The sequence below is a fragment of the Nanorana parkeri genome, unplaced genomic scaffold, assembly GCF_000935625.1.
Source record: "Nanorana parkeri isolate BGI_ZX_2015 unplaced genomic scaffold, ASM93562v1 scaffold1232, whole genome shotgun sequence".
In the NCBI taxonomy this organism is placed as follows: Eukaryota; Metazoa; Chordata; class Amphibia; order Anura; family Dicroglossidae; genus Nanorana; species Nanorana parkeri.
This window is the reverse complement of record NW_017307500.1, coordinates 174,781-199,867: the sequence shown is the minus strand read 5'-3', so window position 1 is coordinate 199,867 and position 25,087 is coordinate 174,781. Positions and strand designations below refer to the sequence as shown.

The 25,087-nt window shown below is 42.3% G+C and overlaps 1 protein-coding gene and 1 long non-coding RNA gene across 2 annotated transcripts in view; both read left to right on the top strand.

The window, feature by feature from the left end:
* Nucleotides 1-784: 784 nt before the first annotated feature.
* On the top strand, nt 785-4,740 carry LOC108797139. The gene is made up of 3 exons (XR_001941858.1): nt 785-848; nt 2,702-2,957; nt 4,706-4,740. It is a non-coding gene; the product is annotated as an uncharacterized LOC108797139 (long non-coding RNA).
* Nucleotides 4,741-6,257: 1,517 nt separating this feature from the next.
* Nucleotides 6,258-25,087, top strand: part of LOC108797131 (receptor-type tyrosine-protein phosphatase alpha-like) — a 23,384-nt gene continuing 4,554 nt past the window's right edge. The window contains exons 1-14 of the mRNA XM_018568705.1: nt 6,258-6,276; nt 6,671-6,782; nt 7,555-7,604; nt 9,692-9,825; nt 13,802-13,889; nt 14,962-15,032; nt 15,215-15,251; nt 15,410-15,507; nt 16,480-16,596; nt 17,133-17,287; nt 20,789-20,924; nt 22,676-22,825; nt 24,323-24,422; nt 24,867-24,946. Of these exons, the coding sequence (XP_018424207.1) occupies nt 6,258-6,276; nt 6,671-6,782; nt 7,555-7,604; nt 9,692-9,825; nt 13,802-13,889; nt 14,962-15,032; nt 15,215-15,251; nt 15,410-15,507; nt 16,480-16,596; nt 17,133-17,287; nt 20,789-20,924; nt 22,676-22,825; nt 24,323-24,422; nt 24,867-24,946 (1,347 nt within the window). The remainder of the gene's footprint in view (nt 6,277-6,670; nt 6,783-7,554; nt 7,605-9,691; nt 9,826-13,801; nt 13,890-14,961; nt 15,033-15,214; nt 15,252-15,409; nt 15,508-16,479; nt 16,597-17,132; nt 17,288-20,788; nt 20,925-22,675; nt 22,826-24,322; nt 24,423-24,866; nt 24,947-25,087) is intronic.

Below are 25,087 nucleotides of genomic sequence, written 5' to 3'. Positions count from 1 at the left end.
ATCATAGCAGCTGTCAATTAGATTGTCAATTATTGGACAAATCATGCAACTAGTCATGCAAGTGGTATAGTTGCATGGCTTGTCCGTTAATTGAGAACCTGATTAACAATTGATATGATCCTCCCATCTCCTCAACAGGTTTCACAGTACCATATACTGACCTCAGACATGACAAGAAGAACCCTTCTGTTTGAACAGAAGGATAAAGAAATGTGAAGGCCATTGGATTGTTAGGTTGACTTCAAGAAGAAGATGTGTGACCAAATATTATTGATGAAGGACTTTGACCTTCTCTTCTAATTCAGCTCCACTATGGAGAACAGGGAGTTGATGTAGGGAATGGAGGAACCAGGCAGTTGAACAAACCGCATTTATGTTTTTTATATCAGCCTGAAAAACTACCTGTTAATATTTATAGATCTGCCAATCTTCATTTCTGCCATGCATTAGAAAGATTTTTGTAACAAGTTGGCAGAGCATCTCTGCTGCTCTTGTCTAGGGGATAATGAATAAAGCGAGTCACTTATCTTATCCCAAGGGCCCACATTGTAGGCGAGGAAGCAGAGGGCCTGTCCACATCCCGGTAGTATTGTACAGGGGAAAAAATGTGCCATCTGCCCCAGAGCTAGGAGTAAGGCAAGTAATTCCCCCAATCCTCTAGACAAAATGAGCATTTAACTAATGTATTGCTGTGGAATGGGAGTGGGGGGAGGGTCAATGCATATTTAAACTCAGCTTTAATTTAGTTCCTAAATTCTTTTTTCAGAGCCTCCTTGTCATGTGGAGAAGACAATAAATAATTCCATTTTACAATTGTTCCCGGTTGATGACCTGTATGGGCCAATCAGGTGAGGAATTACTAATGATTCCTTTATGACTTATGCCTGCCTTAAAGGTGTTTTTTTGGATTTAAAACCATGTTCTGCGACATAAACATGCATTCACTATATAGCTAAAAGTAGACTGTGGACACCTGACCATCACACCTTATTGGACATCCCATTCCAAAACCATGGCCAAAAATATGGAGCTGCTCTTCTTTGCAGTTATAACAGCCTCCACACCTCTTGGAAGACTTTCCCCGAGATTTTGGAGCGTGTCTGCGGGGAATTCGTACCCATTCAGCCAAAAGAGCATTTGAGAGGTTATGAACTGATGTTGGACGAGACAAACTGCTATAGTGTATCAATTCACAGCACACTATTTCAGTAGGGTACAGACCAGGGCTCTCAAAGTCCTCCACAACAAACTCATCACACCATGTCTTTATGGAGCTGGCTTTCTGCACAGGGGAACAGTCATGATGGAACAGAAAAGGGCCTTAAAATAGAACTATGGGGTAAGTGTTTTTCCCCATAGTTCTCTTAAGGGTCACGAGAGGACATATACTAACCTCCTCCCGTGACCCAAAGCTCAGTATTTCGCAAGCTACAGCTCGCGGTTTACTGAGACTGCCGCAGCCGGGACGGATCACGACAATGCTGCTGCAATCCAACCAGCTGCGTGAGTGACAGCTGGCTCTGCCTATCTAGAGACAGAGCCAGCTGTGCCCGCCCCATCCCCATCCTTTCCTCCAGTCAGCGCTGGAGGATCGGGGAGGGGGGGGGATCCCTGCGGGGAGCAGGGACATACATAATTGTATGCGCTCGCTCACTTCCCAATCTATTGAGTTGACGTGTGACAGTTTCATTGCCACACGTCGGCTCGAACTATGAGGATGAGTGACTTTCACTCACCTCATAGTTCTCCTTTAACCAAACTGTTAGACAAGACTAGACGAGCAGAATTGTATACTCTAGCATTAACAGTACCCTTACATGGCTATGTGCTTAATTTTATGTACAGGGTAATAGTGGATGTGGCTAAAACACTCAATAGTAGGTTAGGGTGTCCATATACATTTTGCCATATAGAGTATAGTATTTTCTGCATAATATCTAGGGTTGCACAGATACTTTTCGAGTACCAGTGCAGATACTTGACATTTTCATGAGAACTACCAGGGTTGCAGCTGGGACCGTGCTCTGGCCCTCCATCACTGTCCTGAAATCATTAGTCGATATTGTTTTAGAAAAACTGTCACATGACAATAAACAAAAATGTATCAGTACTCGTACTTGTAAGTACTCGGCAAGTATCAGTACTCGTACTCGCAAAACTGGTATCTGTGCATCCCTTATATATATTTATAAAAACAAAATCGTACATTAAAACAGAGATGTACAAACCCCAGGAGCTCCGTGTGCTCCTTACAAATGACAGCTGCCCCAAATATTTTGAATTTTTCTCTAGCCTAGTCTTGGAGCTCAAAAGTATCGGTACATGTACTCGTACTTGTACCGAGTACTGTACTTGGTATCTGTGCAACCCTAATAATATCTATATCTATTGCCATGCAATTTTCTGACAGCACCGTGTGACACGATATTAAAGGTCTTATGTGTGATCTGACATTCCCCAAACCTTGGTAAACCTTACAATAGAATGAGCATCTTTGCCCCATGCTAGAGTTCAATCAAAACCCATCCAGCCCTCTTTTTCCCACCATGCAATGAGGGTGTCTCTCTATTGGCCTTATTTTCAAGTGTTTATAGATGATTAGATCCATATTTGTATAAATGAGCTTAGTAGGTAAAGTAGTAGACACTTATTATGCATATTATTTCAAAGCTTGAATTAATAATCTCTTTCCCATCTCCAGCTCTTATGAAATAATTGTCTTTGGTGGTCAGGAACGCAATTTGAGCACAGACTGTAGGAGTTTCAGAAAAATCCACTACAACTCCAGCAGGACTTCAAGTTACTATACTGCGGCTGTTCTTTCAGCACAGGACCTAACCAGTTCCAGGACCTTCATTCCGGGGGATAATCAGCATTATAATGGATTTTACAACGCCCCTCTTATCCCCAAACATACCTATACCATCTACATACGGGTCAACAGCCAATGGAAACAGGTGTGTTTGTACTCAAAACTTTCTGGTGTATGAGACTAGGCCAGTAGAGAGAGTTGTCATGGACATTTTTGGCTGATCACTTTTGCTGAGGCCCAACTCTGAGCATTCTTAAAAATGCCTCCAAGTATTTCACAAGCTGCAGACTTGACTACAGTCCGATGGTACCGCTACTTCTCCACAAGGTGTCCTCAGTCAAAATTACACTGTTAGTGTAGCAAATCATGGATCCCTCACCACAAAACCCTTTATTAAAAAACAAAATGGCCATAGAGGTTTTGGTGAGGAGGAGCTAAAGGAAGACCCCCAACTCCTGGACGAGTTCCTGGGAGACCATAACATTCGGGGGTACAGGTATTGCTAAGAGAAAAATCACACATGGACTCATATACACGCACACACCAGCTCATAAATGCATACACACAATAGGTTGGACTTGATGGACTAATGTCTTTTTTCGACCTCAAATACTATGTAACTATGTAACTATGTAACTGAATCAGTGCGTAGCACAGCAAAGTGTTCTTGGAACAGAACGTCTTCATATGTCTCATAGTCTAATATTATAGAGTAATTTATTCCAAGCTGAGTACAACTGTTTCCGGCTTTTTGCCATCATCAGTGTAGTGTATGGAAACCATGGCTTCTATGGAATAGGACTTGGGACCCAATGAGATAATATACCCATACATTGGACCAGCACCTGGGATTTCACAGTATAGCCTGGGATGAGCCATTTACCTTGAAGATACACATATCTTCTTAAAGATTGTAGATTGAACACATATAGTAAAAAAAATATATAGTACACATTAAAAAAAAATGACCCAAAACCATTATAGGAAATATCATGCCCTTTAGCATTGTGGGGTGCTTTGAGAGTGTGAGGGTGGGCTATCCCAAAAGACGTGGGTGCTGACCAGCACCAGTGCACAGGAAGGAGTGCTGGCAAAGTAGGGGGACACATGTTACACCTACCTACCTTCACATGGGGGGGTCACTCCTACTGGTCAACTGGTGAAATCCACTGTGGTAAATAGAAGGAATATGAAAGACGGAAAGAAATGGGCGGCAAATTCCATGTTAATCGCCATTAAATATACTTTATTTCAACTTGGTCAATGAATATCAAGAACACACTGGTTATATAAGGTAAAAGGTGAAGCCACCAGAAGCATTTTCAGTATTTGATTACATTTTTGAGGACCAATACTCCTTAAAAAGTTACTTTTCTGGAGAAAATGTTGCTCTGAGCTTCCTCCAGTGCTGCCTAGGTGCCTTAAAAACCTAAGCAGTTGGTCACATGATCTCTGTTGAACGGGGGATCAGCAAATAGATTGGCTGAGATTCCCTTTCATCATGCGACAGACAAGGTTAACACTGAAAGGAACCTGGCACAGATATGAGCACCTGAATGTAATTCCATTCATGTAAAACCCTTGTCAGTTTGGGTTATCTTTGTCCTGTTGAACAGATTTCCCATAACTTCCTGTTACGGTGACAACTGTATAATTATGGATTAGCTATCACTTTTACATAGAGATGGTGAATCTCTCCAGTGGGACACAGACAGTGATAAATACCCAACAGCAGCTCCAATCATGTCCTACTCTATCAAAAACGTTGGGTTGAATATATATACCTATATACTGTACACCTGTATACACCCAGCCTAAGCAAAATGTCCTGAAATGAACTGTAAACCTTACCTAAAATGTATATCTATTGAACATGTATCTTTTTTGCCTAAGGCGAATAAATCATCGTGTGCTTTTGCTGGCTTCCTTGAAGGTAAGTTTCTATATGTTATACTGTAAGTATATTGTATAATATGAAGCTCTATGGGTAACTTCATTATAGTATTAAACTTGCAAACTGTTTTCAATAATGAATTCTGAGTAAACAAATATACTGTAGATGGGCTCACTGTTGCCTGAGGAAGGGGATTTTCTGAGAGCTCTGAAACAGTGTTTCTTATGTGGCAATGAAAAGCTGTGCGCTGGTGGCATCCGTGATCTTTTGATCTCTAAACCAGCCATCTTAGTCCAGAAAGTAGATGGCGACCCTGGATAACTCCTGAACAAAGATGGCAGCATCCTCCTGGAGGAAAAAAAAGGCAGATGAAGACATTGTAAGGGGGAGAGGTAATAAATACTTGACAATATTACACTGACACAATGCTTAAAGTAGACCCTCCACCATTAAGGTAAAATCTGCTTTTTACATTTACTTTCCCCCATCCCCAGCATAATGGCTGTAAAAAATGAATACAAAATACCTGTAGGGGAAAATAAATATATTATACTCACTTTTCCCCAGCTTCACCTTCCTCAAACAACAATGACCACATTTGTTTAAATAATTACCCAAGAGTTTAAATGTCTATGACGTCCAGGAGGGGGTGATGTCATCCTCATTCCAGGAAGATTTGGGCAATGGTGATACTACCAACAATAACAGCAAATCTCTTTTCAAGATTTGGAGTACTCAGCATTACCCAAATCATATTGGAAGAAGAATGACATCACCCCTTGAAGGATGATGATATCACCCCTTGAAACAAGATAACATCTCTCCTTGAAGGAGGATGACATCTCTCGTTGATGGAGGATGACATTACCCCTTGAAGGATGATGACATTACCCCTTGAAGGATGATGACATCACCCTTTGAAATAAGATAACATCACCCCTTGAAGGATGATGACATTACCCCTTAAAGGAGGATTACATCTCTTCTTGAAGGAGGATGGCATCCCTCCTTGAAGGATGATGACATTACCCTTTGATGGAAGATAACCTCACCCCTTGAAGGAGGATGACATCTCTCCTTGAAGGAGGATGACATCTCTCCTTGAAGGAGGATGACATTACCCCTTGAAGGATGATGACATTACCCCTTTAAGGATGATGACATCACCCTTTGAAATAAGATAACATCACCCCTTGAAGGATGATGACATTACCCCTTGAAGGATGATGACATCACCCTTTGAAATAAGATAACATCACCCCTTGAAGGATGATGGCATTACCCCTTAAAGGATGATTACATCTCTCCTTGAAGGAGGATGGCATCCCTCCTTGAAGGATGATGACATTACCCTTTGATGGAAGATAACCTCACCCCTTGAAGGAGGATGACATCTCTCCTTGAAGGAGGATGACATCTCTCCTTGAAGGAGGATGACATTACCCCTTGAACGATGATGACATTACCCATTGAAGGATGATGACATCACCCTTCTTTGAAATAAGATAACATCACCCCTTGAAGGATGATGACATTACCCCTTGAAGGATGATGACATCACCCTTTGAAGGTAAGTAACCTCTCCCCTTGAAGGAGGATGACATCACCCCTTGAAGTAGGATGACATCACCCCTTGAAGGAGGATGACATCACCCCTTGAAGGAGGATGACCTTACCCCTTGAAGAAGGATGATATCACCCCTTAAAGTAGAATGGCATGACCCCTTGCACCATGGAAGCCACAGAAAAAATGGGCATGACATATTTTGTATAACTGTATTTACAACAAGAAGGAAGGTAAACAGCGGACCTTGCATGTCCTTTAACATGAATACATATATCTACTGCTAGGTCCACTCTAAATGAATGTTCATCTGGAATTAATGAGATGATGTGATTGATGAGATCATGCTTTATTGTTGAAATGGGATGTATAATCCAGTAATAGTTCTTTCTTGTGGCAGTTCCTGAGCCTGAGAGCAACACAGTTCAGATAATTGCCGGGTCGATATCGGCTGTGATTTTACTGCTGTTCCTTCTAATCTTTGTGGTCGTATGGAGGAGCCGGTCTTCACGGTAGGTAGTCTTTTTCTCAGTTGAAGGGAAATCAGATGCAATAAGTGTCTCCCTATCCATCCCAAAGCTCCCATCTCATCTCTATGGTGACTTTAGATGGCTTTGGTTGACCACCCTCTGGGAAATATGACTGATCGAACATTTTAGAAAACCTTGGTCAGTAGATGTTGTTCCCAGTCAGATGGTGCCAGAGCTGCCATGCAATGGCTTTCTCCTTTTTTTTTTAGGGATTTCCCCTCTTTAAAACTCTGCCCTGCTCCTGTCCTCCAGGGAGTTTTTTAATCCTCCTGTTACGTTTTGCAACAAATAAAATTAATTAAAATCTAGAAGGTATGATGTGAGCCCCAGAAACTGAAGTTCATTCCTCTTATTTCTTTAATAAAAAAGGATCCATGTATTTTCTTCTGGATGGACTGGCTAAGGGTCAGCACCTCCTTATTGTTGTCTGTTACTGAATTGGGGAGATTTCCTCAAGTTTTCTATGTGGTCAAGAGGACAGAGGTACTAAACCTTTCCAAACGTTTGGCCCGAAGCTCTCCTTTTGTGAAATAAAGGAATATCTTTCTATTTGACAGTTGTTTATAGAGCAATTACAACCCTTCAAACAACATTACTTTAAAGGTTCTCATCTACATAAAGTGCATAGAGATATGTAAACTAATGAGCTGACCATTGTTTCTTGGCTGTGTCTTTAGTGCTTTCACTAAAAAGCTTTTATGAATGTACACTCATTAATTTATTATATTATAATGATTCACCTCTTTCTATACAGCAAATCAAGCCGGTCTTCTGACATCCCATTAAAGCCTCAGATTGGACCAGGTAGGTTGAAAATCTTGTGGAAGAGACAGCAGTATAACTACCGATCATTGAGCCCAATTGCAAAATTGCAACAGGGCCCCTCAACGACATCCCTACTGTCATTGATCTTAAAATTAATTATATTGTGTTCTAGTTCTAAGTCTTCCCACTCCATACACCATTACAGCAATTGCTGCAAGAGGTGATATCATAATAAATTAACAAAACTCCCCAAGAGTTGTGGTAGCAATAATAATGACCATCACAATGTTTTATCATGACATCATTGTACATCATAGTACTCCTGCACACAATTACTATATAACCCGTACAAACTGCTTTAAAATGTGGAGAACTTCAAATAGCTGTCATTTTTATCTGAGGAGACTGGCCTAGGCAGACAGGGTTAGTTTCAGTGCTTGCCGGGATGACCAGAAGCTCTGAGGGCAATAAGTCTATACTAGCAAAACAGATAAGCAAATTCTCCTTATTGCACAATCTTTAAAAGGTAACTGACTAGCTACAATGATTTTGAGGTCTCCTCCTGTATGTCTGATGTCAGCTCTACTTGACTGGAAATGTCACAGGGGGGTACAGGGTCAGTGTCAACAGCAACCTCTGCAATCCTTGATAATGCAGTACTGGATTTGCGTTATCTTCACATGTGCACAGATTTTCAATGTTTAATTTGCCTCAAGAGCCCCTCAATGAGGCCCCTTCCAACCCAGAGCCCCATAGCAGCCTTGTGTGCTCCTTTGGCTATTGTTACACAACTCCAGGAAGAGGATTAAAAAGGTCCAACTCGAATGCCTTCAACCATCAGTTAAATTCAGGAGAATTGTTTTCTTTTTACTGTCATAAATTTTTATTAAAGTTTTAGACAAGACAAACCAAAAAGTAGCATCAGACATCTCATGCGATAGAGTACCTACATATTCAAAACGTGTCAGGTGGCTGCTTAGCATTGACCTTCATGGCAGAGCGGACATTTCAGATGCTTACACATAAACAAAAATTAAATTGACCTTTCTATAATGAGCTCATAGTAGCAAAATCAGAAGACCAATAGGGGTAAAAGTATATGTAGTAAAGAGAATAGGAAAATATCAAGAATTGTTTTCTTTTTAATTAATTTGTTATCTTAATACCCTGATAACATAATTAAAAGCAACCCTAAAAAAAACAAGATGCTTAATTATTATCTTTTTTATCAGGGAGTGAACAAATCTTCACTCTCTTAATGAGCTCCAGAAGCCGCCGATACTTCCAAGCATGTCAGATACATGGCCCAACATCACCCCACCCCATCTTTTCCGTGCTGCACTCTGTGATTCTTTGTGCCAGGAAGGGTTAGAAACATCTCTCAGGGTTTTATTATGGTCTGCTTCTTCCATTCCTATTGACAGCCTCACTCTCCTATTTGTTGTCCTGGTATCAGGACAGGAAGTGAGAAGGTCTTCTCAATTAGGACACAACAATAAAAATTTAAAGGACAATGAAGTTCTGAAGGAAGTGTTTTATGTATTATAGTTCCTTCCTCACGTTTTGATAATGCAATTATGTCACCATGCATAAAACATCCGAATACATCTTATTTTCTCTTTCTATATTGGAATCCCAGAATTCTGATTCTACAGCACTTAAAGGAGAATTATGGGGTTAAGTCTTTTCCCCATAGTTCTCCTTAGGGTAACAGGAGGACACAAACTAGCGTTCTCCCGTCACCCTAGGCTCAATATACTGCTGGTGTAGTAGCTGAAGCTGATCCCGACAATTGTGCTGGGATCCGCCCGGCTGCGTCACTGACAGCTGGCTCTGCCTATCTAGAGGCAGAGCCAGCTGTACCCGCCCCCTCCCCCGTCCATAACGCCAGTCAGCGCTGGCGGATCGGAGCGGGGATGGGGGAAGCGCGCCCCTCCCCTGTCACGGCAGAGAGCCGTGACAGGATCGAGAGGTGAGCGAACGCCGGTATGTGTTCGCTCACCTCCCGATCTACTGAGCCGACCTGTGACAGTCTCATTGTCACAGGTCGGCTTCTCCTTTAATGCATCTTGTTATTTGTATCTTAGAAGTACCTGAGAATAATAAGTGATAATTTACTTTTTTAGGAAAGAAGAAAGATATTCCTGTTGATAATCTCTTGGACGTTGTGAAGAGATTCCGGAAGATGGAGACAGCGGACACCAATGATGAGGATGAGAATTCAGCAATTTTATTTGTGGGGCTTTACCAGGAGTATCAGGTAGGAGATGCACATCATAATGGTTGCATGTGATGCAGCAAATTAGCGCATTGCTTATGATGGTCTGCAGACTTTTTGGTCACGGTGGGGTAAGCTGAGAGAAAAAAATTGTGCTTGCTTCCACTGGAAGATTGCTTTCTCTGTATGGCACACAAGGATTTTTCAGACTAGTGTATCCCCACCCTTTACTTCCTGTGATACATCAGCTTATCCACAGACATTCTGGTATCAGTTTTATTGCATTTTTCCACTTTGTTGAATGTATAATGTTGTGTTATATGGGCATAGACAGGCAGAAGTAAAAAAAAAAGACACCTGGTGAGACATCTGCCTGGCTTTGGACTTAGTGCTACCTGCTGTATTGTGGGGGGAATTTATCAAAGCAATTGCGACAGTTTTAGCCTCTTAGATTATTATTTTATGTGCAAATCTGTGTTTTAACATGTGCCCCTGTTTTCACCTGAGCTTGCACTACTTTTTCAACTGCACGTTTTCTGCAACTGTTATGCACGTGTTTTGATCTGCGCTTGTCCTGCGGCTGTCTGAAACTCTAGCATCACCTAAGAAAACAATCACAACTTCAGAAGTCCCAGTGACCACATATTCAAGAAGCGACAGTTCAAACACTTAGGCCTGGTTCACACCTGATGGTTTAACAGCACGTTCCTACGCTTTGTAAAATGCTCAACATGTGAAAACCAATGATTGCCTATGGCCATGGTTCCCACCTGGGCGTTTTACAGCGCGCAGGAACACGCTGCAAAACGACCTACGCCCAAAGAAGTACAGGAGCTTCTTTGGGGCGTATTTGCCGCGCGTATCCATTGGGATACAGCCAGGTAGCCCTCGGAAACGCGCGTTTGTTGCACGTTTTTTTTAACCGCGAATCGCAGTAAAATGCGCGACAAACGCGCATATTCGATACGCCTAGGTGTGAACCCAGCCTTACAATTGCTATGATAAATCCCCCCCCCCGTGTATTTTAACACAGCTGAAATACATATGACCTGTATCAATGGGCTTTTGTTCATGTTAGAACTGCTTTTCTCCCTATACAAGTCCATGGGAATGTAAAAGTTGCTTGAAGCAGGGTAGTAGAGCTTAGGAGGTCAAATGAAGGTTTGAAGAAGGTCAACTTCATGTCCAATGCACCTGTGAAAAATCTCAGATGGGGCACACTGCATTTGCCCATCTAGACAAGCCCTAAAGTGGAACATGTGCAGTGAGGAACTACCTCTCCTTTTTTCAGTGGGAAAGGGGGCAGATTTCACCCTGACACAGACTTTTCAATAAGTTGGATCAACATTTTAGGCTGCTTGCTATTACCTTCCATGGTAGGCCTAAGGTCACATTGGACCATCAAACTGGAGACATATTGGATAGCATTTGGCTTCTCTTAGTGGCTCATGTATAAGGGAGAGCAGAGTTATACACCATTGGGTTACTCCATGCAGACCATTCATAAATTGTGGGTATAAAACCTGCAGTTTGCTCTGCTTATTGCTGCTAAGAGAACTCCATCACTGGAGGAGAACTCAGTCACTTTGTCATGTGACTGGGCTCTCTAAAGAAGCCAGCCAGCACCTGTAAAAATCTGAATATCTGCTATAAGACCCCATTCACACTGAGCTACAACAAAATAAGCGCTTTTTCAGCGCTGATTTGAGCTGATCGACTTTGAGTTACATTGAGCTACAGTGCACATTTTGTCACGCTACCTAGTGCTTCTTTTGGCAGTCTGTCAAAGTCTATTTAGGCCAAATTGCTCGAAAGCCTCCGAAATATAGCTCATGTTTGAGTGACAAGCTTCAGCTACAAGCTACAGGTGACATTGAGCTGCAGGATGTGAATACCTCCATTGAAATGCATTGGATGAGCTACATTGAGCTACACTGAGCTTCATATTTGAGCGTTTTTTGAGCGGAAGTCGGACTATAAAACGCTCATTGCGAATGGGGTCTTAAGTTGTTAATACAATTCAGCTTTACCTATCGGGGATGGTTGTGTGCTGTTATGCACTTGTGTTGTCTTCAAGCCAGTCCTGAAAGGTAAGCCCAATGTCAGGATGTAAGGCCACCATTGAAGTTGTACTGTATCGTGCCTCAGTTTGGAGCTAATAACAGACAGTCTGGAGGGGGTGGCACTGCCAATTCAGAGAGCATATAGATTTCATTTGCATAAATCTGGCAAAGCTTTTGTTATGTGACAGTTTTCTGTTATCAGCCCTGAGCTCAGACAGAACATAGGGTGGTCTCACAGCCTGACACTTCCCATCTGACAAAGAGAGAATACAAGTACAAAGGTAAGGCTGCAATATTATAACAGTTCAGGATGGAGATTCAGATTAATGAAAGGTCCTCTTTAAGAAACCTAGTTAGACACTAAATTTAGATGTGCTCTAATGGTCACAGGCGCAAGCTTGGAGTGGTGGCTACTTGGAGTGGTAGACATCCTCCAGAAGGAAGGACAGTGTCAGCACCAATTCAGAGATGATTGGAGGATCCACAGCCGAGTGATACACAAATAAGATACATTGTTGATAATAGGTAAGGAACTTGAATGCATGTTTAAGATTTAGCTCCAGAGGTTAGTGTCACTTTAAGCAACAGAATAGCTTTAAAAATGTACAGATTTCTAGAGTTATGTTTTGTGACCTTGCATTAACTTTTCCTGATAAGTCATAGACTAAAAGGATTATTCACAAAAGGGTGAAGAGTTTGAAGAAGGCAGGAGAAGGGAACAATCTAGGACAACATCACTGAACTGGAAAGTGAGCTGAATTGGAGACTTTTTCCAAATCAGCGATGTTGTCCTAGATTGTTCACTTCTCCTGCCTTCTCCAAACTCTTCACCCTTTAGTGAATAGACCTGTAAATGTTAAAATAAAGCTATATTCATTTTTTAACATATATATTGGTATTATAATTCAGGGTATTATAGCAATATAAGGATGCAAATCTTGGTGCAAGGTAAAATAAACATCTTCGGCACAGTAGGAGGTTCACAAGGTAATAGAGATAATGTGGGAACAGCAGTTAAACATTATAGTAAGGATGTCAACACTGATAATGGAGACAAAATATATAAAAGTATACCTGAATACCATTAAAACTCCATGTTTGGGCAATTCAAGTGGTGACCAACAGGCCAGGAACGTTTCAGCCTTGTTCATAGAATGTAAAAATTGATAAAGTCTTAGAGAGTGTCCAAATGTGAAGCAAGAGGTGTAATGCACATGAGTAAAGAAGAGGAAAAGAAATAGGAAAGAGCGGATATAGACCAGGGCTGTCAAACTCAATTTAATTGTGGGCCGCATCAACATTATGGTTGCCCTCAAAGGGCCTGTAAGACTATATAAATGTATCTAATCTTTATCATAATTGCCTCTGCATTCGATTATCACTGGTTTTAGTAATAACTTAATACCCAGATCTGAAAGTAGAAGTCTAGGGAATGGCCTGGTGGGCCGGATTCGGCCCCTGGGCCTTGAGTTTGACACATGTGATCTAGAGGGAGAGAACAGCTGTATTCATTTTTTTTTAGAGTAGAGCCACTTTAATCATAGTCTGTGAAGATTCTCATTTGCCCAGGTCATGGTTTAGCTAGTGGTAGTTAGTCACATTCAACTGGACTTGGAGCTATCCGCTTGGCTCTATGATGGACTATAATCTTATGTTTAGTTAGATAATTTGTATTAAGATTTTAGTCCATCCCGTGAGTGAGCTTGGAGCGGTGACTACTTTACAACACACACAGGGACCATGGGGAACAGACGTAGCCCCCCTCCACAAGGAAGGACGGTGTCAGAACCAATTCAGAGATGATTTGAGGATCTACAGCCGAGTGATACACAAATAAGATACATTGTTGTTCATAGTTATGGTACATAAATGCATTTTTAAGATTTAACTCCTGAGTTTAGTGTCACTTTAAATGTAACTAACTACAACCTGTACCACTTTTTATCTCTATGTAGGAACTTCCAGGCGGCTGGATGTACCCCTGCACTGTGGCCCTATCCCAGGAAAACCAAGCTAAGAATCGCTACAAGAAGGTTCTGCCATGTAAGTACTGAAGTAAATAATGTTCTTTTATACTCATATAATACACATCTTTGCTAATAAAAAGCAACTCCATGTGCTGATTGTTTTATATGCTAACCACGGAAAAAACCCTACATTGCTTACACAACTGTAAACCAATAACCACAGTACCCATTGTGCAAGAATGCCTAGAATATCTGATCCTCCATATTTTATTCAAGAAAAAATTGTATGTAGTTGAAGTGGAGGACCAGCTAAGTATATTTGTGGTGATGGGTTAAAACGTCTGCCACATTTTTTTTTTCTTTTAATTTTTTTCCCTTTACTTCCTGTCTTAAAAAGAGAAAAGAAAATTAAGGGAAAGCCTATCCAAAATTAGGGCATATCCCAGATTTGACAATTATCACCAGTAGAAGTATCCCCATTGGAAGATTTACCGCTAACACTTTTCTGTTGGAAGCAGCAATAACTTTTTCAGCAATTTGAGCTACAATCTCTCTTCTATTGGATTGGGCTACATGGGCCAGCCTTCTCTCCCTGTGCGCATCATTGAGCCTTGGCCACCAATAACCCTGTCACCAGTTCACCGGGTTTCCTTTCTTGGACCACTTTTGGTAGGTCCTGACAACTGCAGGCCGGGAACATCCCATAAGAGTTGTAGTTTTGGAGTTGCTCTGACCCAGCCACCTGGCTATCACAATTTGACCGTTGTCAAAGTCGCTCAAATCCTTAAGCTTGCTTTCAACTTATCAACTTCGGGGATAAAATGTTCACTTGCTGCATAATGTATTCCACCCACTTCCAGGTGCCATTGTAACAATATAATCAATGCTATTTACTTCACTTCTCAGTGGTCATAATGTTATTGGTGATCGGTGTGGGTAGAGAAGGTCTAGAGAAGATTGTTGATGTATGAAACATAAAAGTGTAAGAATCAAAGATATCCTCTCCAAGAACTAACAATGCTGTTGAGCGTCCACATTGCTGTCTAACGCTTTGGTTAGGTTCTAATTTTCATTTTTCTTTCTTTTTGATATCTACATACATTTAGCCACATGCACCTGGTTAATCAAACTTTCCCTTTGTTCTGCAGATGATGATTCTCGTGTGGTGTTGAGGTCCAATCACTCCAGATCAGATTATATAAATGCCTCCTATATTGATGTAAGTAGAAAGCTTTGCCTGAGATGCTGGGTAATATCCCTGAAACTAATTAGAACTGAAAAAAGTGGTTGGGATAAGCTGTGCAGCCTCTTCAACATCACAGAACAAGTCGTGCTGAATGTGACTACTGCTAACTTGACCATACACCTATAAAAATATGAATATATTGTGCTGTCTTCTAGGGTTACAAGGCACCAAAATTCTACATAGCAACCCAAGGTGAGTAAAGTGAGCTGTTAAAAGCATCATCAAACATATATACTGTAGCTCATATTCCATACAGCAATTGATTACTTACAGTCATTGGAACACTTCCCTTCAAGATTCCTGCGTGTTCTACTTCCACTGATTTCATAATTAATTTTCTCCTGTTTCAGGCCCCATCCCAGAGACCTTGTCTGACTTCTGGAGCATGGTGTGGCAAGAGAACTGTTCTGTTATTGTGATGCTGACTGGGCTGGAGGAACAAAACAAAGTGAGATGGAGGACAGTGAAGGGGAGATAATGGACAGTAAAGGGGCAATGTAAGACAGTCAAGGGGAAGAGGGGAACAGTGAAGGTGAGATGGAGGACAGGGAAGGGGGATTCAGGACAGTGAAGTGGAAATGTTAGACAGTAAAGGTGAGATGATGGACAGTGAAAGTGAGTGGACAAGCAAGTTGGATAGAGGACAAGGAAGATGAGATGGAAGACATTGAAGGTGAGATAGAGGACAATAAAGAGGAGATGGAGAAAGGTGTAGTGGAAATGGTGGTCAATAAAGAGGAAATGATGGACAATGAAGGGTAAGATGGAGGACAGTGAAGGCGGACACACCGAAGTGGAGATGATGAACTATGAAGAGGAGATGTGGACAGAGAGGTGAGAAAACAGATTGTAAAGGCAAGGCGGTGGACAGTAAAGGTGAGATGGAAGACAGTAAATAGGGTGGACAATAAAGGACAGGTGAAGGAGAGTAAAAGTGATAAGGAGGACAAGGAAGGTGCGATGGAGAACACTGAATGGAAGACATTGAGGGGGGGGATAGAGAACACTGAAATGGGGGTCAGTGAAAGGGAAATGGTAGACATGAAGGTGAGATGGACGATCGTATAGGGAAGATAGTGGACTGTAAAGAGGAGATGGAGGGCAGTGAAAGGCAGATATTGGACAGTACATTTGAGGCAAAGGATAGTAAAGGTGAGATGGAAGACAGGGAAGAAGATATGATGGACAGTGTCCGGGAGATGATGATCAGTGAAGGGGAGATGTTGTAAGTGAAGGTGTGAGGGCAGACAGTAAAAGCCACATGGTGAGCAGTGAATGGCAGATGGTGGACAGTAAAGGGAGATGGAGGACAGTGAAGAGGAAATGGTGGACTGTGGAGCTCAGATAATGGACAGTGAAGGTGAAATTTCACCTACAAATGACCCAGCTTCTCTTTTTTGTACACATTGAATCTTTTCAGGTAAAGTGTGAGCAATATTGGCCAGAACAGAGTCAGACCTATGGTGACATCACAGTTTCTGTCCAGAAAATTGTTCAGACGGGTGCATTTACCATTCGGAGCTTCAGTCTCAAGAAGGTAAAATATCCGTATGAGAATTTAGACTTCTGTATTTTTCACCTTTTGTTTTATCTAATGTGCACAAATAATATCAGTGGTCTCCCAGTAACATGTGAATATTGCTTAAGGAGGTTTGTGGTAGTTATCAACTTTTTACCTGCTTCATAATGTACTTCCAATAAAGCAAAAAACGACTACATATGTTCATTGCACTGCGGGCTGACTATTCCTTGAGCGGTAAGGTGTCTACTGGCAGGATCAACCGGTAATAAACTCTGTTAGAGGGGAGAGGTCCAGCTCAGTTCTTGAAGATATTCCCAATCTAGCCATGGTTTAAGGTTTTCAATAACCAAAAGATGAACTAGGTGAGGTTTGGTTTAGTAAAAAATTTACAGCCTCAAACCTGTATTCAAATTCTGAAGCCCATTTTCACTTATCCGGGCATGTATTTCAAAACTCCTTCCCTGAAAAAGTAAACTATCTTTGATGTTTGGAATAAATACATGTAGGGCTCTGCACACATGGTCACTCTGATGCATGTTTTCTGGTTTCAGGTGCAGTCCACAGTGCAGATGATGGTGGAGCAGATCCATTACCTTCGATGGCCGGACCATGGAGTGCCAAAGAAAGCATCAGACATGGTGCAGCTTGTAGAAATCATGAATAAGTGTAACCCACCAGGGTCGGGACCTATAATTGTACACTGCAGGTAAAGGAAGCCTCTAATCTCATTGTTCTGTCTTGAAGTGGATCATTCAAAAACTCAAGTCTGCATGAATAAATTCCTAACGGGTCACGATATACAGAAACAGTATCATTTTTCAGAAAATTTCCACCTTTTAGCATTACAAAGCTGTCCTTAAACTCTATTCAGTGACTTTGCCTAGACTTAAGGTCCCCACACACCTTACGATAATCGTACGATAATCGCGGGAAATCCCGCGATCGTACGATTATCGTAAGGTGTGTGGAAGCCGTGCGACTTCTACTACTGTAAGGTCGCGCGACTTTGAACTTACGGACATGTTCGAAAACCCGCCGAGCATCGTACGACGTTTGGCGGGTCCGTACGATAACAGCCATACGGGCCGGTGTGCGCAAGCGCACACTGCCCGTGCCCAGCCTAAGATGCTACAGGCAAGAGAAAGCATTTCCTCAGTCTCCTCTCTCCCAGTGATCAGTCTGCAACATTGTAACATAAACAATGTGACCCCTCTTATACATCTCACACTAAGATAATATAAAAAGTGTCAATTAAACATGTACAAAACTTGCAGAAAAATAAACAACAACAAAATATCCAATTAATTCAAATTTGTTACGTTTTCTGCATGTTTACAACCAAAACTTGTTGTAAATGACAAACTTTCCCCTCATAAAATGACTATCATGCAGGTAGGGAAAAAACAAGTAAAAAACATACAAAAATGTATACAGTTGGATACCACACCCAGCACCAGACAGTGTAAAATATGCAATGCATTCTCTCCATTTAAAGCATGTGTCCCCAATCACATAACACAAAACCCTTATGGCACTCAATGCATTTTTTCTAGTGTGGACCTTCCCAAGAGCTGGGTCTTGCATTTGTAAGAATCTGAACCTCTATACTTAAGCTGCTATAATAATGCAGCTTTAAGTCTCAGTGATGGCTGGGTGTGCTGTTTTCCACTTTTATTCTTACCCCATCAAACCAGATATCAGTCCAGGGTCAGGCTGTAAGGCCCCCATGGAAATTGCCCTGACTACTACCCCTAGAATGGTGGACAGGGAATGTGAGGGCACAGAGTGGCACGTATGTCCACTCTGCAGATGCGTTCTTCCAGCAGAAGGCTCTGGAGGTGGCTTGGTTGCAAGGTGCTCTTGAAGTCAGATGACGAGGATGGGTGAAGAGTGGGGCTGCAGAAGTAGTCACTGCAGGAGACAAGATGTAGATTGATCAGCAGCTGCTAGGAACACAGGAGCAATGCAGAAGGCTGGAGTGTAGTCACATCAGGAAGAGTAGAAGCAGGTCTAAAGGAAAGCCAGGTCAGCAACATATGGGCTAACAACAGTATCGGGTTTAGGTCACAGGGTAATAGTTGAAGACCATCCATTTAGTTCAGCTTTAATCCCTAAATAGGCCTTCTGGCACCAATGCAGGAATTGGGAATGCACGTCTGTGCGCATGATCAGCTTGCCTGTGTGAATGAACATGTTTATGTAAATGTGCGTGCACACACAAATAGCTGGCAATCACAATAGTCCCCTGCTTGCAGATTGGAGCACAACTTTGTCTTGTGATGACATCCTAACACAACCTCTCCTTGACTTGTCCCACCAGGTGGTCCGATTTGCACAGTACTTTATTTGGTGCTATTGAACTCAATTAAATCCCCTCAACAAAACCAATTAAAACTTATCAGCAAGGTCCTGAACATCTTTTACAGTCAATAATCTGTACATTTATTATGCATTTGCGTATTATCACCAGACCACTATAAATTTATAACAAACTTTGTAATACAGAGAATCTTATAACACGTACAGTCTATAAAATATTAGTTAAGATTATTTACTTCTAATTAGGTAAGATAGGTTATTGTAAGGCCGGTATCACACAATATCACCCAGAAGAACCTTTAAAGGAGAACTATGGGGTCAGTGTTTTTCCCCATAGTTCTCCTTGGGGTAACGGGAGGACACAAACTAGCGTCCTCCCGTTACCCTAAGCTCAGTATACCGCGAGCTACAGCTCGTGGTATACTGAGACGCCGCACCTGGAGTGGATCCCGACTTAGATGACGGGATCCGCCCAGCTGCGTGAGTGACAGCTGGCTCTGCCTATCTAGAGGCAGAGCCAGCTGTACCCGCCCCCTCCCCCGTCTGTTCCGCCAGTCAGCGCTGGCAGATCGGAGCGGGGAGAGGGGAATACAGCCCCTCCCCCTGTCACGGCAGAGAGCCGGCAGATCGAGAGGTGAGGGAACCCGGTATGTGTTCGCTCACCTCCCGATCTACTGAGCCGACCTGTGACAGTCTCATTGTCACAGGTTGGCTTAGAACTATGAGGTGAGTGGAAATACCTCATGTCATAGTTCTCCTTTAATTTAAGGATTTGCTCCCTCACTGATTGCTGTCAAATATGAGCAACATTTTGCTGGCCTACACGCAGAGAGCAACGCCATGAAACCAGGTAATCAGTCTGTTGTGTGACACGGCTCTAACTCATATAACATGAACAGATATTGTATGTGCAAAGAAACATACTGGGTATTGTGTCTACAGAAGAATTTATATAACTCCAATCAATATGCTTAAAGTGACCCTGTCAAGAGAAAAAAAAAAGTCTACCTGCAAAAGCATAAGTAAAATGCTTACCTCTCCTGATGCCTACGCTGCCGAAAATCATCCTCTGAGGTCTGGACCCCTGCTGCTCTCCCTGGTTACTTTTTCCGACATCCAGGTGAACACGGCGTCCTTTAGTAATGTGGAGGTTGTCCACTAAGGACAACGGGGGACCCAAGAGGATGATGTAGATCAACATTCCTGAAACTTGTGGTTTCTCAGCTGACTTCAAAACAAGATTTCTCTCCAGCAGAGTGCTGTTGGGCTACACAGGCAGCAGAGGTGGTGAGGATTTACTGTCTTCTTTTGCAGTTAGAAAATGTTGGCCATTTTTTTCCTCTCAAGATCACTTTAAATAGGTTTATATTGCTGTCTTTGCTTTCCTGCCCCAGTGACCACCAAATAAATAATAAAGACTCTTAATTTCTTAATTTAAGGTTCAAACTTTTGTGACCCGTTCTGCAGAATTTGTGACCCGGTCTGCCTGCACAGCATTGCTGTTGATTGCTGGGACTGGCGGATATAGTCATCAATTACTTTTAGGGCTACCTGGAGACCCCACAAATGGACCCAGCATCTTTTGAGTGATCATGTTTCTAAGTGTATTCAGTCTTATCCCTTGTTATTTGGAAAACAAATGACTACAGTACATTACAAGGAGGACTGGGGAAAGGACAGGGAGACCCGGAGAGAGTCAATGTTTGCATATGTCCAGCAATGGTGAGAACCCAGGGAAGGCATTGTGTGGTGACCTGCAGACTGCACAGAGAGGAGGACAACATGTACCATAAGCACATTGTAATATTATTAACAATTCTTGAATTGATGACAAGATTATCACTGATCCGCTTTATCAATACATGTCATTCACACACCTTGTTTGCAGTGCTGGGATTGGCAGGACAGGCACATTCTTGGCACTGGACATTCTCCTGAAGAGGGCACATGCGGTGAAGAAGGTGAATGTGTATAATTGTGTCTTAGAGTTACGGAAGAAGCGGGTGAAGATGGTGCAGGAAAAGGTGGGTTCTGGTCTCACTGTTCTTCTCTATCCCCTCATACTCAATGTCGCCAACTGTTGGTATATCTCTAAAGTATATTCCTCACAATATTCCTTACCCTTTGTCAACAATTCTTTTGGCCAACAATAGTTTACCCAATAGAAAAGGGTATTCTCTGCCAATACTATCATCCCAGAAAGATTAAAGAAGTATTTACCACTCATTAACAAATTGTATATATGTAGCACCGTACCTCATGGACATGTTGGTGGTCTTTTTGTCTTTGCAGCACAATTTTGCAACATAATTTATGACCCTGATATCTCCCTGGAGTCCCACCATAGCCACCCTGCCATGCATGCTGCCAGCCAGGACTACAAAGGTTTGGGAGGAGGGACCAGATGAAGCTCTATTAGAGCAGGCAAATGTGCGCATTATGGGATCACGTGCAATATGGGCTGGGTGTGAGCAATCATGGGGCATGTAGTTCTGATGCAGGAGGTCACATAATGCTATTAGAGAGGGCACACAAGTACATTATAGGCTGCACATGAGGAATCATGGGGCATGTAGTACTGATGAAGGAGGTCACCTGGTGCTTTTAGAGTGTGCATGCATACATATTATGGGTTGGGTGTGAGGAATTATGGAGCATGTAGTTCTGATACAGGGGGTCACCTGATGCTATTAGAGTGTGCGTGCATACACATTATGGGTTGGGTGTGAGAAATCATGGGGCATGTAGTTCTGATGCAGGAGGTCCCATGATGCTATTAGAGAGGGCACACATGCACATTATAGCTTGGACATGAGGAATCATGGGGTATGTAGTCAGGGCCGGATTTAATCTCCCTGGCGCCCCAAGGTCAGGTTCCGCAATACGCCCGGAGGACGGAACCAGAGGAGGGAGGTAAGTGCAGGGGGGAGGGGAGGAGGCTGCAGACTTTTTACATGTGATCTCGGTGACATCGCTGAGATCACATGTAAACGAACAATCGGCTTCCCTCACTCTACATTTAGTCCTGCTTGTGCAAAGCAGGTCTAAATATAAAGAGGGCAACTTACCGCCCGGAGCCCGCAACTTCCTCACAAGGACACCGCTGCCGCCCCTCTACGCCCTGCCGCCCCAAGGCCGGGCCTCGGTGGCCTTGTGGGGAATCCGGGCCTGCATGTAGTCCTGATAATGGAGGTCACTTGACGCTATTAGAGCAGGGATTATGGTCTGGGCATGAGGAATCATGGGGCATGCAGTCCTGACACGGAGCCACCTGATGCGATTAGAGCGGGCATGCATACACATTATTAGCTGGGTGCAAGGAATCATGGGGCATGTAGTCCTGATGCAGGAGGCCTCTTAATGATATTAGATTGAGCATACATGCTCATTATGGGCTGGGCATGAGGACATATAGCAGTTTTGGAAAGTGCCACAAGAATAGAACTGACTGTACAAATCTTGAGTAGGCAAATATAAGTCTTTGGGGCAAAATACTGATAAAGTGTTTGATGATTATTTATAGTAGTAACATGGAGCTATAGGGAAAACTGCATTATACTGTGGGGATTTAATGATACTTTAAGGCATCACAGTCCGTGTTTTATAAAAGCACATAAAATCATATCTGTGCTTCCTGAAATAAGCAGCAACATGATTCCAGCGGACTCACTTTATTTTTGGCATTCAGTAGATCAGTAAATATCTTATTAGCCGTACTCTATGACATCAGACATGAGATACTGACCTCCATTTCATGTGACCCTCCATCTTTCAGGAGCAGTACATCTTCCTCTATGACGTCTTGCTGGAAACTCTTCTGTGTGGGTCCACTAGTGTCCCCGTAGTGGAGATTCAGAAGCATGCATGTTGTATGTATGTAGAAAACCCAACAACGCACAGGAATGGGTTTGACAAGGAATTCCAGGTAAAGATGTATTTGGCTTTATTTCTTTTTCTGTTTTCTTCACATTTACTTTGCTGAAGCCTGAAGAATGTAAGCAATTTAAGTCCAGGAGAGGAGTCGGTACAACTGTGCAAGACTAAAAGTAAGGCCGGAGGTCAGATTTAAAGCCCAACTCCAGCAAAAACGTATTTAAATTTGGATAGAGTGAGAAAAGTTCAGAACATTTTCAGGTGCTCATTGCTGCCTTATCACAGTATAGGCCATTTCCTCTCACCTCCTGTTTATTTAATGAATGTCAGACAGACTGGAAAGTGAGGAAAAGTCTCCCCACTTGGTTAAATACCTTCTACCTGGAGCTGTACCATACAGTACTTCTCCGCCACTAGATGCTGACAGTAGTTTGTATTGAATACCAGCTAACGTCATTCAACCAACTTCTTGTAACCCACAGTGTCATGGATCCACCCCCTGGGGTGGCAATACTTTACAGCCTGGGGTCGGAGTGCTACTGCATTAGGTGGCACAGGATGTACCTGTGATGTCATCAGACTGCAGCAATAAAAATGGGGAGACCTCAGGGAGTGGGTTGGCGGAGGGGAAGGGGGGACTGGAGCTGGAGTTTTGCTTTAAGGATGCTGTATTCTGAATTAAACATTTAATTGTATTAATTATATAAATGCTGACTACATTTTCTATTTCTATAAATTATCTGTTTTTTTTAACGGTCTTATTCAAGTGATACGATTAGAAATCTAAAGTGTTATCACATAAAGTAGGGATGCACAGATACTTTTCGAGTACCAGTGCAGATACTTGGCATTTTCATGGGAACTACCAGGGTTGCAGCTGTTGCAGCTGGGACCGGGCTCTGGCGCTCCACCACTGTCCTGAAATCATTAGTCTGCATTGTTTTAGAAAAACTCATTACATGACAATAAACAAAAATGTATCATTACTCGTACTTGTAAGTACTCGGCAAGCACCAGTACTCGTACTCGCAAAACTGGTATCTGTGCATTCTTTTATTTATATTTATAAAAGCAAAACCATACATTAAAACAGAGATGTACAAATCCCAGAAGCTCTGTGTGCTCCTTACAAATGACAGCGGACTCCTAACTTTTGAATTTTTCTCTAGTCTGATCTTGGAGCTCGAAAAGTATCTGTACTTGTACCGAGTATGGTACTTGGTATCGGTGCATCCCTAATATAAAGTATTAACTATAAATCTGCCATATGCCCTGTTGTTGTTGGTACTTCTGGCCAGGGCCACCACACCCCAATCCCTCAGAAATATTTTATTTGATGGCATCACCCGAAAAAAAGAAATACCTTGTAAACAGATTTAAAAAAAGCTTATTGTGGGTCTTTGGGTTGGTCCCTCTCCCTCCTGAGGAAGCAAATCTTGTGAAATGCATTGTCACCGTGCCAATCACCAATATAAGGGGTGAATGCATTGTGGGGAGAGTATAAATCTGTCTATTTAGAGTCTGAACTGGAGAGTCTCTTCTTTTTCAGGCCCTGGAGAAAATCACACAATTATATCAGATCTATCCATGTAAAGAGGGGAAGAAGCTAGAAAACCAGACCAAGAATCACACCACCGATATCCTGCCAGGTAATGCCTGACCTAATGCTAAACCTATCGGTACATTTGTCTGCAGGGATACATTTTTTACATGCGGCAATATAGATTTTTTAAAATTTAGAAATGGTACTTTTATGATTAAGAAGCCATCCTTGAAATCCATTTCGGTGCCATTTATCGGTAACATCATTAAGCCAAGGCACAAGGGGTGCATGCCTTGGTTGTGCATGTGGCGCTCCAGATCTGAAGCCTATGGCCAACTAATTAGAAAAGTTAATGGATGGCAGATGGCACGTCCTGGGGCCACCACTCAGACTTCAGCATCTACAGTCTGCCACATGTGACTTGTCACATCAGTCAGAACTACAAGTAAAGCCGAGGCTGGACTGGTTGTAGAGCAGCTGAAGAGGTCTAAGTCTGGTATTGGGTGCACACACAGTAATATCCTCTCGTGTTTTATCTTTATTCCCCCAGGTGATCACTGGCGTCCCATTCTCTTCTCCTCACTCACTAGATATGGAGCACCGGGCTACATCAACGGCGTATTTGTTAATGTAAGGCTAACCTTCAATCCATGTTGAATTTTGTTACAGAAGAACCGTTGGGCTTATTCAATAAAATAGCAATGGAACCATGTAAAGTGCACTTAACCAGAACACAGAACATACAGTGTGTATATGTATATATATATATAT